This window comes from Brugia malayi, assembly GCF_000002995.4.
Source record: "Brugia malayi strain FR3 genome assembly, contig: Bm_v4_ChrX_scaffold_001, whole genome shotgun sequence".
Classification (NCBI taxonomy): Eukaryota; Metazoa; Nematoda; class Chromadorea; order Rhabditida; family Onchocercidae; genus Brugia; species Brugia malayi.
The window spans coordinates 12,190,526-12,209,358 of NW_025062479.1; the positions used below are offsets into that span (position 1 = coordinate 12,190,526).

At 32.9% G+C, this 18,833-nt stretch overlaps 2 protein-coding genes across 3 annotated transcripts; both read left to right on the plus strand.

Annotated features, from left to right (window-relative positions):
- Positions 1-1,632: 1,632 nt before the first annotated feature.
- Bma-dop-1 (Uncharacterized protein) lies at positions 1,633-5,591 on the plus strand (the record flags this gene model as incomplete). The annotated part of the gene is made up of 8 exons (XM_001897630.2): positions 1,633-1,806; positions 1,932-2,104; positions 2,855-2,971; positions 3,095-3,302; positions 4,112-4,248; positions 4,720-4,831; positions 5,068-5,206; positions 5,557-5,591. 8 exons carry the CDS (start codon positions 1,633-1,635, stop codon positions 5,589-5,591), a joined length of 1,095 nt encoding a protein of 364 aa, XP_001897665.2.
- Positions 5,592-7,361: 1,770 nt separating this feature from the next.
- Positions 7,362-15,121, plus strand: Bma-acn-1 (Uncharacterized protein; the record flags this gene model as incomplete). Of its 2 annotated transcripts, XM_043074573.1 has the most annotated exons (20): positions 7,362-7,381; positions 9,115-9,230; positions 9,612-9,724; positions 9,867-10,022; positions 10,192-10,350; positions 10,501-10,665; positions 10,734-10,798; positions 11,146-11,282; positions 11,396-11,544; positions 11,668-11,764; positions 11,908-12,041; positions 12,162-12,304; positions 12,462-12,654; positions 12,803-12,981; positions 13,172-13,340; positions 13,506-13,611; positions 14,069-14,195; positions 14,312-14,397; positions 14,464-14,601; positions 14,880-15,121. In XM_043074573.1, the coding sequence occupies 20 exons, from the start codon at positions 7,362-7,364 to the stop codon at positions 15,119-15,121; spliced, it is 2,694 nt and encodes an 897-aa protein (XP_042930507.1). The 2 variants fall into 2 exon arrangements, with proteins under 2 accessions (XP_042930507.1, XP_042930508.1); XM_043074574.1 differs by lacking the exon at positions 7,362-7,381 and having other exon boundaries at positions 9,116-9,230.
- Between the last annotated feature and the right edge of the window lie 3,712 nt (positions 15,122-18,833).

Here is an 18,833-nt window from a genome sequence, read left to right on the forward strand (position 1 = left end):
CAATTAAAACCAAAACAGCTAGTGTTGCGAATAAATTTGCAACTCAGTATGTTACGTTTTTCAATCGACCAATTGATCATCCAATTATAACAAAAATATATCTTTACTCAATATGTGAGACCTATAGAGGTCATTCATTTATTTGTTACCTATGCTTTCTTCAATTTAATTGAAATGATCTAACCAGCTGATCAGTAATAAATAATGTCAAATTGGTGCTTGCCATTTCGATGAAGAAATGGAAAAGGTTAATGTTTTTTATTAAATTCTCAAATGCTTAAACCTTTGAATTTGTTAGAAATGAACAAACTGTAGAAATTGAGACGAATGTAGAACATGCATTTTTGTCAAAGGTTCAAAGAGATCTTCAATCAAGCATTTGAGAATGTGACTCTGTAATAATTTTAAATAATGTCCTAACATGTAATAATTTGTCTAACTCTTGCTTCTTTCATTTTTTCCATTTTTAGTACGTCGAATATATGAAATATAACAAGATGAATTAGTTAATCATTTTTGTTATATACGACGATTAAAAGTTTTAACTTTATGGCGAAAAGTTTAAGGCAATAATATTGCATTAGTTAATCAACTTGGACGGTAACTTAGTCAGAAAATTCAGAAAATAAATCTATGCATAGCTTGCTATTAACTTTGTTATGGTTGCAAATACCTTTGAATCTTTGTTTTTGGCTGTAACCTTATCAGAGAATTCACGATTCCTAAAGTTTATGGCTGTCCCTATTCGCACTTGACAAAACATTAAATCATTAAATTTAATTCTTTTAATAAACTTATGCTTGCTTTAATGACTTATTTTGCAAACAAAAGATTCAGTTATTTGCCGTACCTTTCTTTTCTTTTGTGCATATCTAACTCTTATTCTTAATCATCTAACTTCTGGAATTTTATTACTAAAGCCAAAAATATCTATTTGTCTTGGTGTTAAATTACCTATTCATTGCTTGAAGAAAAAATGTACAGCCGAATATGAGGCTGTAATAACATCGTTGAGTCTATACCTAATCTATACCATACTGCTTTTTAAATCAAGTCGTTATCAAAATTCCGTTTTGAAGAAAACTAAGTGTCTTTTTCGAACATGAATCTTTTTGCTATTAAATACATGGGCACAATTTTCCGTACCTCATGTACATCCTTATCAAAGCAGGTGGAGAATTTGGTTTTTTCAAAAACATAGTGCAGTAGTCGAGAAAGGATCGAACAATACGAGAGAGAGAAAGAGTGGGAAGAAAGGAAAGAAAGAATCACAGTATTTACTTGATATCAAACTATTTATCCATTGGTCATATCCTGATTAAAAGAGAAATAATGTATATGCAGATAAACTAGTCCACAACTATAATAATACTGTTGTTATAAATACTGCCAACACCAAACGTGTAAGTTTACATTTAAACATTGTAACTATAAAGACTTAAGGATACTTTAAATTTCCACGACATTCAGTACTTCAATGAAAAAGATTTCAAATAACTATCTTCTTGAACAGGAAATTACAATGAAGAGTGACTGCAATCGAATTAAAAAAAAATCATAATTTTTTGGTTTTTCGAGTGGAGTAAAGAGTATTGCGGATTTTTGCCTGACTAACTGTTCAATAAATATTCGATGCTCTCAGCCGCTAGTATTTTATTAATTGTTTATGCTGTTATTATATTGATTGCCCTAGGCGGTAATTTGCTGGTATGTGTTGCTGTATATTGCGATCGAATTTTACGACGACAGCAAGAGAATTTATTTTTGGTATCACTTGCTGTATCTGATCTTCTCATATCTTTGCTTGTAAGTTTTTTTTAACTCTTTTACTGGTATTTGGGATTAAATTTGGTTTAAGGCAGTCTTTTTGTCTTTTTTTCTTCGTAATTTGACGACATATCAGAATGGATTAATAGCGATGTTCCTACCAGGTGATGTCATTCGCAGCATCCAATGATATTCTTGGATACTGGCCATTTGGCCACTTGTACTGCCAACTTTGGATATGTTTCGATATTACGTGTACTACAGCTTCGATACTCAACCTTTCTGCAATTGCCTTGCACAGATTTCTGCATATCAGTCGTCCACTCGTTTATGTCAGGTGTCACTTTTGAGCAATCTATGTTTAAGATAACTGACAATTGATCTACTGATATTCGATTATTTTATACCATTACACTTTTTTGTTATGTGTAGAAAAAGCAAATTTCGCGGATTCAGGGGTTAAAACAATTGTCGAAAACTTTGGTATTTTTCATGCAAAAAGCAGAAATATAAACTTTTTTTTTTGAATCTAATGGTATCAGTTTATTTAAATATGCTTAAAAACGGATTTGGAGATGAAATATTGTATTCCCAAGCAACATGTAAAATCTTCGTTGTTTTATTGTTTTGTTGGTTTTATATAACCCTTTGAAATAGTCGCTTAGCTGATTGATTTATTATTATTAGACAAAGATGTATTTGGGTTCATTTATTACTATTTTTGGAGTAGGAATATTGATCATTACCAGAGCAATAATTGCTGCAGAAGAGATAAATGCATGACATAAAGAATGTCACGAAAATTTTTAAAATAATTCTAAAAATTTTTCTGCTTTACATGGCACAAACATTAAGGAAGATAAAAGAAAAGGATAACAGAATAAGCGCAAAACATAAAAGAAATTTTTTAAAGTGGTCAGGGGGGAAGAAGGCATTTAAAAGAGATGAGGCAGAGATTTGGAGGAATTTATGCAGTTATGCGGAATGATGTCACTCTCTTTGTAACCGTTCGCGAAGTTTCGACTTCTAATTAAGTTGGTAAATGTGATTCATTATGGTTTACTTTCCCTATCTGTGAAGGCTTCAGGAGGCGAAAAGTATTCATCGTTATAATTTTTGTTTGGCTAATATCAGCTATCATCGGTTTCACGCAAATTATTCTGGAATCAGCGCAAAGAAATGGAGGAAATGTTAAATACAACGAGTAAGTTGTCCTGCTTAGTTTAAATTCTAAGTGTGATCCTTGTTCAGTCTGTTGAAGGTGAAAATAGATTGCTATCAGAGGGACAATTTTCAATTCAACTGTGATGGTGATCGCAAATTGCAGTTCCCAACCGCGATGTGAGTTACGACTTAAGCCACTGTATGCATTAGGCAGTTCAATGTGCAGTTTCGTTATTCCCGCGGCGATGATGATACTTCTATATACCCGTCTGTACTTGTTCGCCAGGGAACATGCTAAAACAATGCGTATCCAACTTCAGCAGGCAGCTAACTTCTCTGTAACACTGGATGCTTGTGAAGGAATTCAAAATGTATTGTTTTTAAAATTTCTAGCAAAATTCTGCTTTCAATCATGTTTGGTTCCCATACTAGCATTATGGGTATGTATTAGTTCCTTAACTTTTCTCCTTCTTTTTTCTTGCCAAATTTTTATCTCAGCTAATATCGAATCAAAAATATTTTTTTTTTTATCTTTATTAAATCAGTTAGCCTCTAGCATTTTAGTTTTTGTTGTCTGATTTGCAACTAAATGAACCACATGAATAATTGACTGAAAGGAAGTGTTGCAACTGAAAAGGCGGAAAGATATTCATGGAAATGTTTGTCCTTACCAGAAAGCTTAACAAAAAGTGTTGCAAATAACAATCGGAAGTAAATGCTATTCTTTTTTGAGAGTCTATTCTTTTCTGCAAATTTAAGTTTGCTTTTGACTGCTAGTGCTGTAGTTTCTGAGAAAAAACATTCCATATAGTTTCTAAGAAAAAACATATTTAAGTTACGAATAATTCATATCTAGGATAATTACATAAAGTGCCTGTCTCTTTAAGATAGTTTCTACAACTTTTAGCACTTAAATTTTAAAGCTTACTCCGAATATTTAATTAAATGCATATTGCACTACTAATTCCTTATGAGAAGTTCTGTTATTCATCTCTGTATCACTGATCAGAAAGCCAAGTTGAATTCGTTTTTTGATATGGAGACTTGACGTCGGGTCTATTATTCAACATTTGTAAATATTTAATTGATAAATTAACTAAGAATATCTTAAATTTGCTGGACTAATGCATTTGATTGGTAGCAAATATTTTCAAGAACAGGGCAAAGGAAAAATTTTCAGAATAGTAATGTTGGATTCTTCTGTGAGAGGATATTTGCAACTTGCCGTCGCTGTCACAGAAATAATCTTATAGTATCAGAACGAGTCAAATCGAAAAATACGTCATCACAATTTTGTGTCACTGATCGGAAAGCCAGGTTGAATTTGTTTTTAATATGGAGACCTGATGTCGGATTTGTTCAATCTTATCTCAGGACTTGTTTACCTTTGGCATCCATTTATTTCTGCTATAGCCTGACTTCGTTACCACTATCATTTCACATAGCAAGCAATTCTATTTAAGTCTACTGCTATTTGTTTCGACCTAAATTCAGATGATATTATCCAATGTTAAAGCATATATTAAAATGGATTCCTTTTTTCTCTTCTACTAACCACTGCATCATTTTTAGTTATTTTTTTATCGTCAATTATTTCTAATTTTAGTCCTTAGTCCAGTTTTAAATAAAATTTTTTCAAACCTTTCGATCTCTTAGTGCTTCTAAATTTCCAAAATCAATTTGAAAATTTCAAAATTTCTAAACTCCGACTTTTTTAAATTTTGAGATTTTTTAAAATTTTTGCATAGAACTGGTAAATTGAAAATAAAAGAAAATTTTAATTTCAAGACTTACACTGGGAGTAATAATGGGTACATTCTTGATATGTTGGCTGCCTTTCTTCATTGTAAATGTCATTCGTTCATTTCTTCCAGCTTTAATATCCGATATGCAGTTCAAGGTAAATAATTAAAACTCATTTTTATAACTTCTATATTTTAAATAGTGGATCTTTTTAAGTAATTTTTTTCATTTCACCATTAAGAAATTTCTGTTGATGTATTTGAGTTTTGTTGTAATTCAAAATTTTATCAACACAGTTTTTTTGATAGTTTAGTCGGAAGGGAGAAATGTTCATACATAATATTTATTTATTAATATTCATACTAGCTGTGACAAATATTGTTAGTATTTCAGGCTGTTACGTGGTTAGGTTATGCAAACTCTACGGCGAATCCAATCATTTATACGATTTTAAATAGAGATTTCCGAATTGCTTTCAAAAAGATATTGTTTGATGATGTGTTATGCTCAAGTCGGGATGTTTGCTTAAATGGTAATTGCGGGTAAAGGAGTTTCCCTAAAAATTTGCCATCACAGTCGGATTAGTAAATAATAAAATTGAGTTATCTGACCGAAATATACCTTTTTAGTGAAGTCACATAGCATGATAATGATATCTGTGTGAACGTTTTTGGAGCAGCTTTAGAGTTTCAAATTTTGTAAGTAGGCAATACTTATAAACCTTGAGGCTTAGAAAACTATGGAAACTGTTTATTTTAAATCAAACAAGAGATTTAATCTCTCAAATTAAAAGGAAAATCTCTTTTAAAAGAAGACAAGTCACATCCATCGAAAAGTGATTTTGAATTTATTCCTGTTTTTACGCTAAACACTGTTTTTAAGGCAAGATGATCAAAGGCAATAAGATTGAAATGTAAAGTGCAATGGAATTCATCAACAGCTGTGAGGACTTAGAAATGCGAAGAAAAAATGCATCCGTTTCGTTAATAATTATAAAATTGCTGTTATCCACAAACTGTTTTCATTTGTCATTCTGTCTAGATTTCTTAAAAATTGGTGTCTGCTTTTAATATAGTTATATATGGGAGTGGAAAGAAAGCTGACATCTTCAAATTTTCGAAATTTTGATTAAATTCTTTGAGTTTACCATATTTCTTCTAAACATTAGAAAATTTTCAATGATCAGTCTAAATATTAGGAAGCCACAAAAACTCGTAATGTTTGTTCCTGAATAAATCTCTGTATTTGTCAACAGAACTGCATTTTTGGAAGCTTCAGAAGATGAAATTATTGATTTGGAAAATTTATTAGCAAAAAATAACCAAATTTTAAAATGATTTTAACAAAATTCCAAGAATAACGAGCATGCACACAAATACTTTGTAACTCATCGACACCTCCTAAAGTGCTTTTATATTTAGAAATACAGTCGTTCGTATACCAATAAATATCGGTAACGAACTGTAATCACTGAAAAATATTTTTTGATTTTTGATTTTTTATTATCAACCAAAACATCTCAGATTAGAGAAGAACACTAATACAATGATCTCAAATCCTTCAGCAGCAATTTTGTTTTCAAACTTTACAGACTGATTCCGTCTACACTACCACATCGGAATGGTTCGATGATTTCGAACTGAATTGTGAAACAATGTGCATTATTGATTTGCGAGGAAAGCTGAGCGGAATGCACCACTGCTCGAGGCGGAGGAAGTGGAGAGAGTGCTTGAATAGTTGATCATCCGATGGACGACAAATGACCACTTAGACATCCTAAATGCACCCGAAGATTTTGCCATTCGTTGTTGCCATGTCATTCTTGCAATCTTTCAATGGTTGTTACACGTTGGTTGCGTTTTAGTAACATCAGTGGAAATTTTTTACTCAGTTTACTTCGTTTAGTATCTATTAGTTTTTTTAAAGTGCTTAGAATTTTAAAGTCAGAAACTGTAAAACAATGGCATTTTATTTTTCATAAGTTTGTACCTTGCGTGTAGTCTACAGAACCTTCTCACTTTCTGAATAGTGTCCCCTACATATGAAAGAAAACTGGAAAAGGCTAAGATTTATTGAAAGATAACTGAACGATCCGTCTGACCAAATTGTCCAATCGCCATCTTTGGAAACGTTTCTCTCTTCTTTCTCATTGATTATTTTCAAGGTATCGATGCAAAGCAAACAGATCTTGAAAAATACTGCTAGGTTGATTGAACAAATTCAAAGATAACAATATACCTAAACAGTGCTTGAAATGGATGCGGGTTTCTGCTTAAGTAACTCCATCGATCCATATGGGTTTTTAGTTACTCACTTCCTGTTATGCATGATGAAACGACTTCCGATCACTCACAATTGGTAGAGAAAATTGTAGGGATGAAAGATGTAAGTGTCAAAGTTACATGAAAAGCTGAGTTATTTTTCTTATTTTTGCTTTCAAATATATGTGTAAGAAGTCGGTTGAAATCCGAAAGGCTGCGCCGAATTACTGGACAGTGGAGTGTGCTGTGATTTTATGCATTGAAATCTGGGTCGTCATTGGCAATACGGCTGTAGAACCTTTCCAGGCAGAAGATCGGGACCGAAACCAGAACTAAAACGATCGAATGAGAACGAAAAGAGATTGTCATCATACAGCTGATCGTAGGCTGCCTTCCGAATCAAGCCGATCACCCGGAGAAGTGTAGATGGAGCGGGATGGAAGAAGGTGGGTTATAGAAGACTCATACCGCATCACATCACCTAATGGCATGATTTATTGATATTACTTTTGCCGCACACATACATACATCCATTGTCACATCGCCTATCCACACAGTTCTCGTTCATTTTCCTTTTTCTTCACATGTAAATTTCCAAGAATTTTTCTACGCGATCTCTTCCAAAACAATTTGCCATATTTCCTAATGTTCTCCTTGTTTCCGTTGTTCTTCTCCCTGCGGTTGTTGCTGTCGTTACTATTGTCGTTGTCCTTACATCTACTGTAGTGGTTCTTTTTATTATCTTTAGTAGCAAAAAATGTCAACTTTGAATAAACTCGTTATTTGCCGCATTTTCAGCAATGTCAATCATCTTTCCCTTTCCTTTCATATATTCAGATTTCCACTTGAAACGTATTCTCAATGTATCTTAATTTGTTCATACTATATCTGAAATACGTATTCAAACTATGCCCGCTATATCGCTTGACACCACTAACACTGTAGTTTCGAAATTCTTGCCAAACCTGTTATCATTGTGACGAAATGATTATACTAGGCTATTCTTTTTTATGGTAGGCAGACTGGAAATCGTAAATGTGGGAGAGGTGACATCATCTGAAATTTTTTCGACTGAACTGAGGGAACATGAGGAGTGCCAAAAAGCCTCAATCATTTGCACCTTTGTTCCACTCCTGTTGTCATTTGTCACTGACTTCCCATTTACTCCTAGCTTTTTTCCGCATTTTTTTGGCTTTTTCCTTTTCTGCGTCATTCCTATTGTTTGATAGCATCTTTTCTTGTAACGATTAGTACAATCATTTTTGTCTTCTGTCTAGCACAATGGCTATTTTGTAAAAATGGATTTAAAAGCAAGAAGAAATATCTTTGATAAATAGGTGGAAATCATCAAATCTTTTTCACCCATTCGCACTTTTCGAGGATTCGTTGTAGACGAAAGTTTAATTTATTAGGTTCACTTAATGATCCGCTCATTTAAATGTATACTTTCTATTTCTTTCATTGCCTTTAATATTTCAAACTTATGAAGTTTTGATGAGTGGTAGTTCTTAGTTAAAGCTTAGGTTCTTCTTTTAGTTGCCATTAATTAGGCCAAATTATTATTTTGCCTAAGAATGCTCCTAAGAACTGAAGCTTATGTTGAGGTTTCGTAATCGTTGAACATTCTTCTTAACTTTTTAAAGTTGTAAATTTTTGTTATTTAAGTATCTAGACAAATGATAGCTTTTTAACTGCTCTGTTCCATTTCTTTGTACTTTACAGTTTTTTGATTGTTGATTAATAAACCTTACTGATTTTAACTATCCGCCATCACTTTGAAAACAAAATTTGAATATCTATGCTTTTTCGTATCCAATGGATTTTATTTGTTCAAAAATATTCTTTAAAATTATCCTTCATGGGCTATACGTCTTTTCGGTGTCTTTTTTTTTAAGTGATTAAAGAAAGAGAAAATAGGATTTATCGAAACAGTTCTTCCGCAATTTTAATCCAACACTCGTCCATTTATAAAACCCGATCGACAGATTGTAATAGAAAATAAGCTATATGATGATGAAATGTCCAATAGTTGGTTGCATTAATTTTACATAATATCACCATACATTCAGAACTTCTTTCTCACTGATGGCCTTCTCTTCGTTTCACTGATTTTTGTCAGTCCGTGTCATGAAAGTTTGAGAATAACATGATGAATCGTTAATAATAGTGTTAATTGCAGTATGACAAGAAGGACGTTGTTGATACAGCAGCTGATAATATCAGTGCTTCTGTTTGGCCTCTACGCTCAACATGGGGAAAACTCATCTGGACAAAATGAGTCCAGAAAAGAAACTGGTATGTCGACATTAGAAAACGCTTTCACATCATCCAAAAATTCTGTAATCTGGCCTCCTACATTGATACAAAGTACAGTGAACGATGCACTAATAATAGCAGAAGCAGAAACAAAAAACGTTTTCCGAACTTATTCCATTGCTAAGCAACCAGATTCATTGGATATGGTACCGTCGCAGAGTCATTCTACAGAATTTCCCCATCAATCAAATTCAACACCTGAACCAAAAGTCATGTTATCGTCAAGTTTTCATCCGAGTACCTATAAGCCAGAATTGCACCATCAATCTATGCTGACTACCACTGCAAAAATTACTAGGCCGTTTACTGACAATTCTTCACACTTGGCCATGCAATCAGCCCAAAGTTCACAACTTACAGTTCATGCTGAGGATTCCCAACCAGTTACAGAACCGAGTGACATGAAATTAAGCAATGCCTTCGAGGATGATGCTGAGCGGTTTGACGAAGATGATAGTAATAACGCAGACTCTGTGAGTTTTGCTTCATTATCTTAGAAGAAATACACAAAAAATTTATAGAAGTACCATTTTTTTCTTACAAGGAACAATATTGATTAGAGTTAGTTCTCATTTTTCGAAATAATTTGGATAAAATATAAGCTTAAATTTATAGTCGAAACCAAGTGCCATTGATAATGAAGCTATAGAGGAACTTGTTAATCGCTTCCTAAATAGTGATGCTGCCGAAGATGGTAAAGATGAAAAGCTGAATAAAGAAGCTTTAAAACTGATCAATTCAAGCAAATACTGGGATGTGAGCAATTTAGAGGTTTCTATCATTCTTCTTGAATTTTCTTCTCGAAGCTAGTTATTGAAGGAGCTCAACTGTTGAACTTTTTTGTCTCGATATTGAATGTAGAATTTTCGAGAATTTGGTATTTGATGCAAGTCAGAGCTGCATGATGTCATTAATATACATATCATTTAACAGTTTTTAGCCTGAAGGCTCTATACGAGATAGTAAGAAAGCTCAGGAATGGATGAATGGATATGCTGTTGAGGCACAAAAAGTTTTACGCGAAGTAGCTTTAGCAGGATGGAATTATGTTACATCAGTATCACATCTTACTAAACAACTTCTTGATGAAGCCGAAGAGGTTATGGTTTAAATTGTTCCAAATTTTATCAATTGAAAACTGAACAATACAGTCAAAATAAAAACAGCGTTCAGAAACTCTATCAAAAAATTGTGAGCAGTGAGTCGGTGTTGCTATTCAGCTGACTAATTTCAGTGTTTTGAATTTTAGACGCTAGGAAAATTTGTGAAAAGCAGCTCGAAACAAGCGAAGCAGTTTGATATTGCAGCAATTGAGGATAAATCATTGAAACGACAATTTGAGTTGCTTTTAGTAGAAGGCATTAATGCTTTGGATGAAAATGACTTCAATGAATACAATGAACTTCAAAAATTGGTCAGATTATTTAAATCAGCGATTTCTGTTCTTGTTAATAGATTAATCTTCTTAGGTATTTATTTTAGATAGCAAAAGCATATGCTGAAACTTCAGTTTGTGAAACAGACAACGCAACGATATGTCCATACAGGTTTTATTAGTTTAATACTTTTTTTTTTTTTTAATAGTAAATTTTGAAAGAATTTTAGAATCTTAAACTTCAAGTTTACGCACAATTATAGTAATAAGAAATTTTGACGTTCCGGAGAAATTCTTTCTATCTTTTATTTTAAACAACTTTATTTTTCAACTTAAACGCAAGAAAGAAATTAAAGGATCATAAGATTATCAGAATTAACACAGTGCTTAACATTATGCTTCTGCTTTATTAACTACGAAGTTTTACTCCCGAGAAAGAAAGTGAAGAGTATTTTATGCCTTTAATTTGCCCATCATAAAGTTTTTCATATTTGTCGAGGGAAAAATGTGTCTTTATAGAGTGCCCGATATTGTGTCAATTATCGCCCATGAGAATGATGGCCCTAAAGCATTTCGTCTTTGGATCGCGTTGCGTGACGCATTAGGACCGAAACTGGTTACTTCTTACAAACGTCTCATTGAGTTGATCAATAAAGGTATTGAGTTTTAGAAAATAATAAATATTTGGAATTTTCAGTCTTCTAAATTTTGAATTTTTAAGGAACTTGAATGATTCTTTTTACTATAATTAATGTTAACTCCTTTACAGGAGCTAAATTAAATGGTTTTTCGGATGGCGGAGCGATGTGGCGTAGCCCTTACGAACTGCTCGTATCACGTCAAGAAAAAGCAGAACAAAGTGACACCGTTGTTCTTTTGCAAAAGTTATATCAACAAATCAATCCATTTTATAAACAGGTTGACAACTAGTTTCATCTTCGAGGAAACTGAATAAACTGTGTATAGGTGGCACCTATTTCATCAGCTACAACAGTGCATGGCAACTTAAAAGGAACTGTATAACGTGTTTTGAAATTTCAGTTACACGCATATATAAGACGTCAAATACCTGCTTTGTACGGCTTAACAAACGTGTCTAGTCTAACGCGAGATGGTCCTATCCCAGCCCATTTGCTTAGTATGCTTAATTTACAGTTCTTTCTAAGTCTTAATTGGCCTTAGAAATTGTTATGCATCTTTAATATTTTTTGGAAAATTTTATTGATTTAATAAAAAAAAACTTTGCAAAAAAAAAGTTATGCAATTTGAACATTAATGCAGAGAGTATTGCTGGTGACAATTGGATTGCCTTCTATCGAGATACAAAGCCATTCCAAGACGAGGATGATCTTGCAAGGGAAGTCCAAGATAACTTTCAAAAACGAAATTATACTGTGAAAAACATGTTTAAACAGGTGTTGAAATATTTGAAATAAGACTTGCAGTCGAAAGTTCAATTAGAGAAAGGAATGAAAATGATTTCCAACATTGCTTGATCATCTGGTGGTTAAGCTAGTTCAATCTGAAATTTACAGACATATAAAACCCTCAAACAAATTGGGTTTGACAAATTGCCATCAAGTTTTTGGACGAAATCAATTTTTACGAGAACCTGGAGTAGAGATATGCTTTGTTATCCACCTGCTGCCTACGATATGAGGAATGAACTTGATTATAGGTTTGTTTTTTAATTGCTTCTTTCGTTGATTATTAAGCGGAATTTCATTCAGCGGAAAGAGTATTGTAAGAATTCTTTCCACAGATTTTTCCTAGTTGTTAAGCTTCTATTAGTTGATTCAAACTTTTGCACAGGTGCAAAGTTTTTTAATTTTCAGGGTGAAAGCATGTGCGCATCTTAATTTGCCCGATTTTGAATTAACCCATAAATTACTTGTACACATATACTATTATTACATGTGTCGTGAGCAGCCACTTTTGTTTCGAGAAGCAACAAATCCAAGTTTTCTGACCGCTGTGACTAATGCTTTCGCAATTAATGCTCGAAATATAGAGTATTTGAAAATGATGGTAATTGCTGTTGAGGAATTTGAAATGACTGCTTAAGTATCATTTAGTTAATTACTTACTTTTCTTTCTGTAAGGATATTGGTTACGACCAATTTAAAAAGAGACACAAGGGTTTTTACTTATTTATTTTCAAAACGGAATTTTGCAGAAACTAATAACATCTGAGACTGGCTTTAGCCGCTCAAAAATTATAAATCGTTTGTATATGGAAGCACTTGAAGATTTCGTCAAATTACCCTTTGACTTCGCGGTTGATATGTGGCGATTTCATATATTTGATGGTACGTCGACAAATGTTACATGGAACTCCGATTGGTGGCGGCTAAGGTAAATTATTTCGCCATTAAAATTAAGAAATATGCAACTCATCAAAATAGGCTCTAATAATTTTTTGATTTGATCATCACATTCAGAGCTTAAAGAGACGAAAGTATGCGTTGAAAATTTTTTTAGCCCTTTGCTGGGGACAAATTTTTCAGAATTAATAAAGTCAGTTTTTTTTTGTTTTTTTTTTCAGTGAATTATTCCAAGGGATCAAATCGCCTGTGGATCGAAAATCAACTGATTTCGATGCTATCGCTTTTTCTACCATTGCTCAAACGCATGCTCCTGCGATGAAACACTTTTTCGCCTACATAATGCAGTTTCAAATCCTAAAAGCTCTGTGTCCTAACGCAACAAATTTGGTAGCTGAGTGAACTAATTTATGATATGGATTAATTGGATCTAGCTGAATTAAAGTGACTGCACTGAAGCAAGATTAATTAAATTCAGTTATGAGAATAGGTTGTAATTCAGATTAATTATAATTCAGTGATGTTTTTGATGGAAATGAGATGAAAGTATTTCAGAGTAACGGATGTATGTTAGAACGTAGCCCAGCTATTGATAAAATTAAGAAAGTTATGGCGCTTGGTTCTTCAATTACCTGGCGAGAAGCACTGGAAATTATCATAGGTTTCTTATTTGTATTAATTGACTTTTAAAGGTGGAGAAGTCGTTTGAAGTGGTACCAGAATAAATAGGATTTCTAAAAAAACAATACTTCGTTTCAAGAAATCATCAATTTACCATTTTTCCACTTTTATGGGATTACGAATTAAGATCATCTAGAAATCACTAGTACTGCACAATAAGTTAATTTGGAGTTTATCACAACAATCAACTTTGCATCATTTCAATAAAATCCCACTGTGCTAATTGCTAAACTGTTCACTCTGATGCATTAATTAGGAAGTAAAACAAATTAGAACAGTATATGACAAATCTTTAGTCTTCTAAAATCTACTTTAAAATGATATTTTTATCCTCTAATGTGTTCTTTTTCTTGAATTATTGCCTCTGAAAATCCTCATTTATTAAGAAGTTGCATTGAATGTTGAATATATCCGTTTGTAATTGAAGAAAATAATAGGTAGTAAAGAAGTTGATGCAAGTGCTATGTTGGAATATTACCAACCTCTGATAAGTTGGCTTGAAGAAGCAAACGCTAAGGAACACGTGTATATTGGATGGGATGGATTTGGAAAGCCATTTACGGAGTATATCATTTCATTTATGCTTTTAACTTTTTCTAGTGATCTTTTTCGAAGGATGAGAGTTTTATTCCAATGCGAGGATTCAATAATGAATATCATAAAAGCTTATGTAAATTTAGATCGGAAGTACCAAAACTTCGAGAAAATACCGCCAGTATGGATACATTCTCAGAAATATTGAGTGAAACTCAATTTGCATTTCCGGGTTTGTATTTTTTTATGCTTGTGTGTAACCTGAGAATCTTAAATTGGGAAGCATTGACTATTTTAGGTGGTGACTGTTCAAACAGTAGGGAATGCTTGTTGGATTCGGTCTGTCGAAATAATATTTGTGAATGCAAAGAAGGACTATATACTCTGAGGATTGGCAATACTTATAACTGTGTTCCCGGAAATCCTGCTGATGCAGGTAAGCTCGTTTGCAACTTTCGTGAGAAGACATCAATACTCTTATTTGAAAACTTTTTAACTGATTCAAATTTATTTGCATCTTTCGGACTCTTCTGAGTTGTCGTTGTCTCATTTAGCATATTAACTGATTGTTAATAAGTTTCATTAACTAAATTTCAAACTCTGCACTCTTCCTTTCCAAGTTTTCAAATTGGAGAGATGCAAAAATCATTAAAAATAAATTCCTTATGTTATTGGTCACTAAAAGTCCCCCTTATTTGCTTCCTCAGTTTACAGGTTTTGGAGATGGACATGGTGGCTTAGTCATCGGTTTACATTCAGCAGACGACAGCAGTGTAGTACCTATTCCAGAGCCTGAGGAGCATAATAAGCAGTTGGGAGCAAAACCGGGATCGGAACATAGAAATGGCAGGCCAGGTTCATTACCGGAAGCTGAACTAGAACATAAAGGAACTTCTATCAGTATACCGACATTAATCTTGGTGTTATTATTTACTGTCCTGATCGTACTATTATAGCATATTAAAGATGATATTTAACTCTGGTTTCAGCTGCAATCTTCGTGAAAAAAGAAAAAATTGACTCTGGTCTACTGAGAATCAATGTATTTGGCCCCTATTTTCTAGATCGAATAGTATTTTCATTAAATCCCGGCTCCTGGAATCTTACGAAATAGTGTTCAGGATAGAAAATTTTAATTCTTTTTTCTTTATATTTCCATCCTCAGTAATCATTGGCCGTATCAGTAATTTGCGAAACGGTTATGTCTAAGGTGACTTAAAATGTGAACTGTTTTTGAGATGAATTTCACTTTTGTTATGACTGTCTCTTACTCTTCGATGAAAAATTTTTTTCCAAAAAAAGCAAAATAATGATTCAATCATTTCTGGTTTACATTTCCATAATTTTAACCGTCATTTTTTTCTCTATTCTCGAATACTTTTCTTTGCTCATTTTCATCCTTCTTTGTATTTATATCTGATCGGTCCACAGAACCTGTAAATCTGAATTTCCAAATACCAGCCACTGCTTTTTTGGTACCTCACATATTGTTCATACATTGAATGGAATGGTATGTTTATCACTAAAAAACTTTGTGAGTTTAAACTTCTGAAAAAATAAGTGCAAAAATACTTCGGGTATTAAATTTACATATTTTCATTCATGTTCCATTTTGTATTTCGTATTATTGTTATACTGCACCTAAGTTATTTCATAGTGTATCCTGAAGCACTGTGATGTAATACCGATCGTTATGAAGTAGGCTATTTGCTCCGATTCTAAGTTAGAGGCAGTGAATCTTACAAAATTGAAATTATCATCTCATTGCCGGTATCTCAAGCCCAGACCACTGTTCACTTATCAGTTTATCGTTTTGCCATTTGATTAATTTGTTGTGTAGCGATCATTTGTGGACTTTTCTTCAGAAAACAGGGCTGCAGATAAATCTTTTACTTCTTTCTTTTCTTTTTTTTTTTTTTTTTTCGAATTAATTTGACTGGTCTCATCCAATAACTTCAATGAAAAATTCAACTAAGATTTAATTAAATTGTTAACAAACATGAAATATTTGTATTTAAATGAATGTGATTTGCTAAGCGTAATTTTGGTACGCAAAAATGACAAATTAGTGGAAATTCCAATTAATGTTTAAGAAAGTACTCAGATCAACGGTTAGAACTAGGCAATGATAATTTTGCATTTAGACAGTCCCCTGAAGGTAAGTTGTGACAGAAGGCGAAATTGGCTGAAACGTTCCGTGCAGCTATATTTTAAAAGAAGGGAAAGTAAAAAACTTTTGTCATTTTTGCACAACGTTTCTTTTTTTCTAGAGAGTTTCTAACAAAATGAAAAAAACAGCGAACATGAAAGTGCACTGTAAACAATAGAAGTAATCCGCGGTATTGTTAGATGCGGGCAAATTGCTAAAAGTTGATAATTCTATTACTGCTTAAAAACATAAGGATCGAAAACACAGCTTACTAGATCAATGAGTTATTTAGCTTAGCTCCAGTATAACTGGACAAGAAGTTTATCATTAATGTCAAATATCGTTACGAACCATAATTTCAATTAATAAATGGAAAAAATATACACTTTGAAAAAGACATTTTCTATTGTTAATGAAAAAAGTGATGTGATACGACTCAGCCTAGTCTGTCACTAATGTCAGTGGTAGAGTTCTTGAAGACAAGTTATAACTAAATTATGTGGAAATAATCAAGTGTTTTTATGTATTACAAATGGAACAATTAAGTAGATCACACGTCCAAAACCTGTGTATTCACTTGTTTCAATATATGGTGACCAGGTGTGCTTCCAAAACTGTGCCGGAATGTCGAAAGGATACCGCTTTGTTGTAAAGGGTTTCGTATAAGTTTTAGAGGGTTTCTCGTAAGCATATTCCTGTATATAAAGAAATAGACTCGACACACGGAGTACTTATTAGTCGAGAAACTCAGTTAGCGCCAGCACACCCCGTTAAAGAGATTTCAAATACTGCAACCTTAATTAAATTTCTACTAGACTTTCAATAATTACTGAACGATTGCATCCAATTGTATTATTCTTTGATAGTTATCTTAGGACGCCAATCAATGAACGATTATGATAATAATCGTTTGTGTTAATGATACAAAAGGACTTCGTAAAAAAAATGACAACAATTTCCAGCAAACAGCAACAAAATATTGCAAAGTATGCATACTCGTAGCTCTTGCTGGCTAATTCACTTAGTTAGTCACAAGGGAAAAATATATTTTATAACAGATAAGGCCAAATATATTTTATAACTTATAAGTATTCATAATTTCCAGTACGACAGCTGGCCAGATTCATTAGCCACTGCAATAATTATGCAGTCAAAATTTTTATATCATGTTTTCCAAACAAACTTTTCAAGTCTGTTGATATAAAAGATTCCTGCAATATCAGTACCAGTCGCCACGATATCAGAGATTGAGCAGTTTTAATGTTATCCTCCTAGGCAACAAATTCTCAACTGCAGAAAGGGGATAATCACATATCAGAACTAAAACATACATAATTTGCATCTCATGCATCTTATCTATTATATACCAAACCAATTTAATTCATTTACACTGACCTTTTGGTCATTGCCAGTATTCAAATGCTATTTGCTTTTCACTTTTTGCTTTTTAATCTAACTGTTTACCTTAATTCAGTAGCTAATTTATTAACGGAATCATTTATACCGAAAAAAATTGCATGTCAATTTTGAAATTATTAAGGGAAACAATCAAATTAATCTTTCCTTCCTTCAACAAAATACGAAAAATGATAGTCTGAAAAGATCCAAATTTACAATTAATTTGAAAGCGGAAACAACATGAAAAAAAATCTCTGGAAATGTTTGTTGCTGAGGCAAACAACAAATACTATACTATAGCTCAGGAATTAATGCGTTTGTGGCAAGAGGATAAAAGAGAACGAAATGTGTTATTCGGAATTACAGTTTTGATCGTAAGGAATTGAGTAGATGTTTTACAGCGGGAAATATAATCGATTAGAAAATCACGTCTTTTTAAAAAAAATGCATTCTTTTTTTTTCGGTTGGGAGAGAAGGAAATAATGTGAACTGTCCACCTGTGAATTTTTGCTCCGTAGTCATACCTTATAAGACGCAGTAAGTGCACAGGAGAAGTTTAAGGATACATAGCTTACCAGCATTGAATAACAATCTCGGATCTGATTTATATTAAATAGCAACCATAGTCAAGTTGAAAGGATGAAATTAGAAATTACTGCTATCACCGGGAACGATTAAAAGCGATATCTATCGTAAAGCTAATTATACGGATTGATCATCGTACGAACAACAATGACCGGTTGACACTTTTGATGAGGTAGTGCTGCGGAATGTGCACGAACAAGAATGAACCGGTTGGAGAGGTTCTGTACAGACGACTGTCTGTAATATTGAGAGTAATATTGAGAGTACTACAACAATTACATATGTTTTTAAATCTAAATGAACTTAACGAACACTAAGTACATTTAGATTCATCAGACTACTGTCAAAGTTGCACTGCATGGCACTTCATATATTTTTCAACATGAACCTAAACACGCTTAACGGACACTAAGTGCATTTAGATTCATGAGGAGATGGATATATATATATATATATATATATATATATATTACTTAGCAAACACGATTACGAAAACATTGCTTCTTTTGGAAAATAAATGTGCTTCGGCAGTAAAA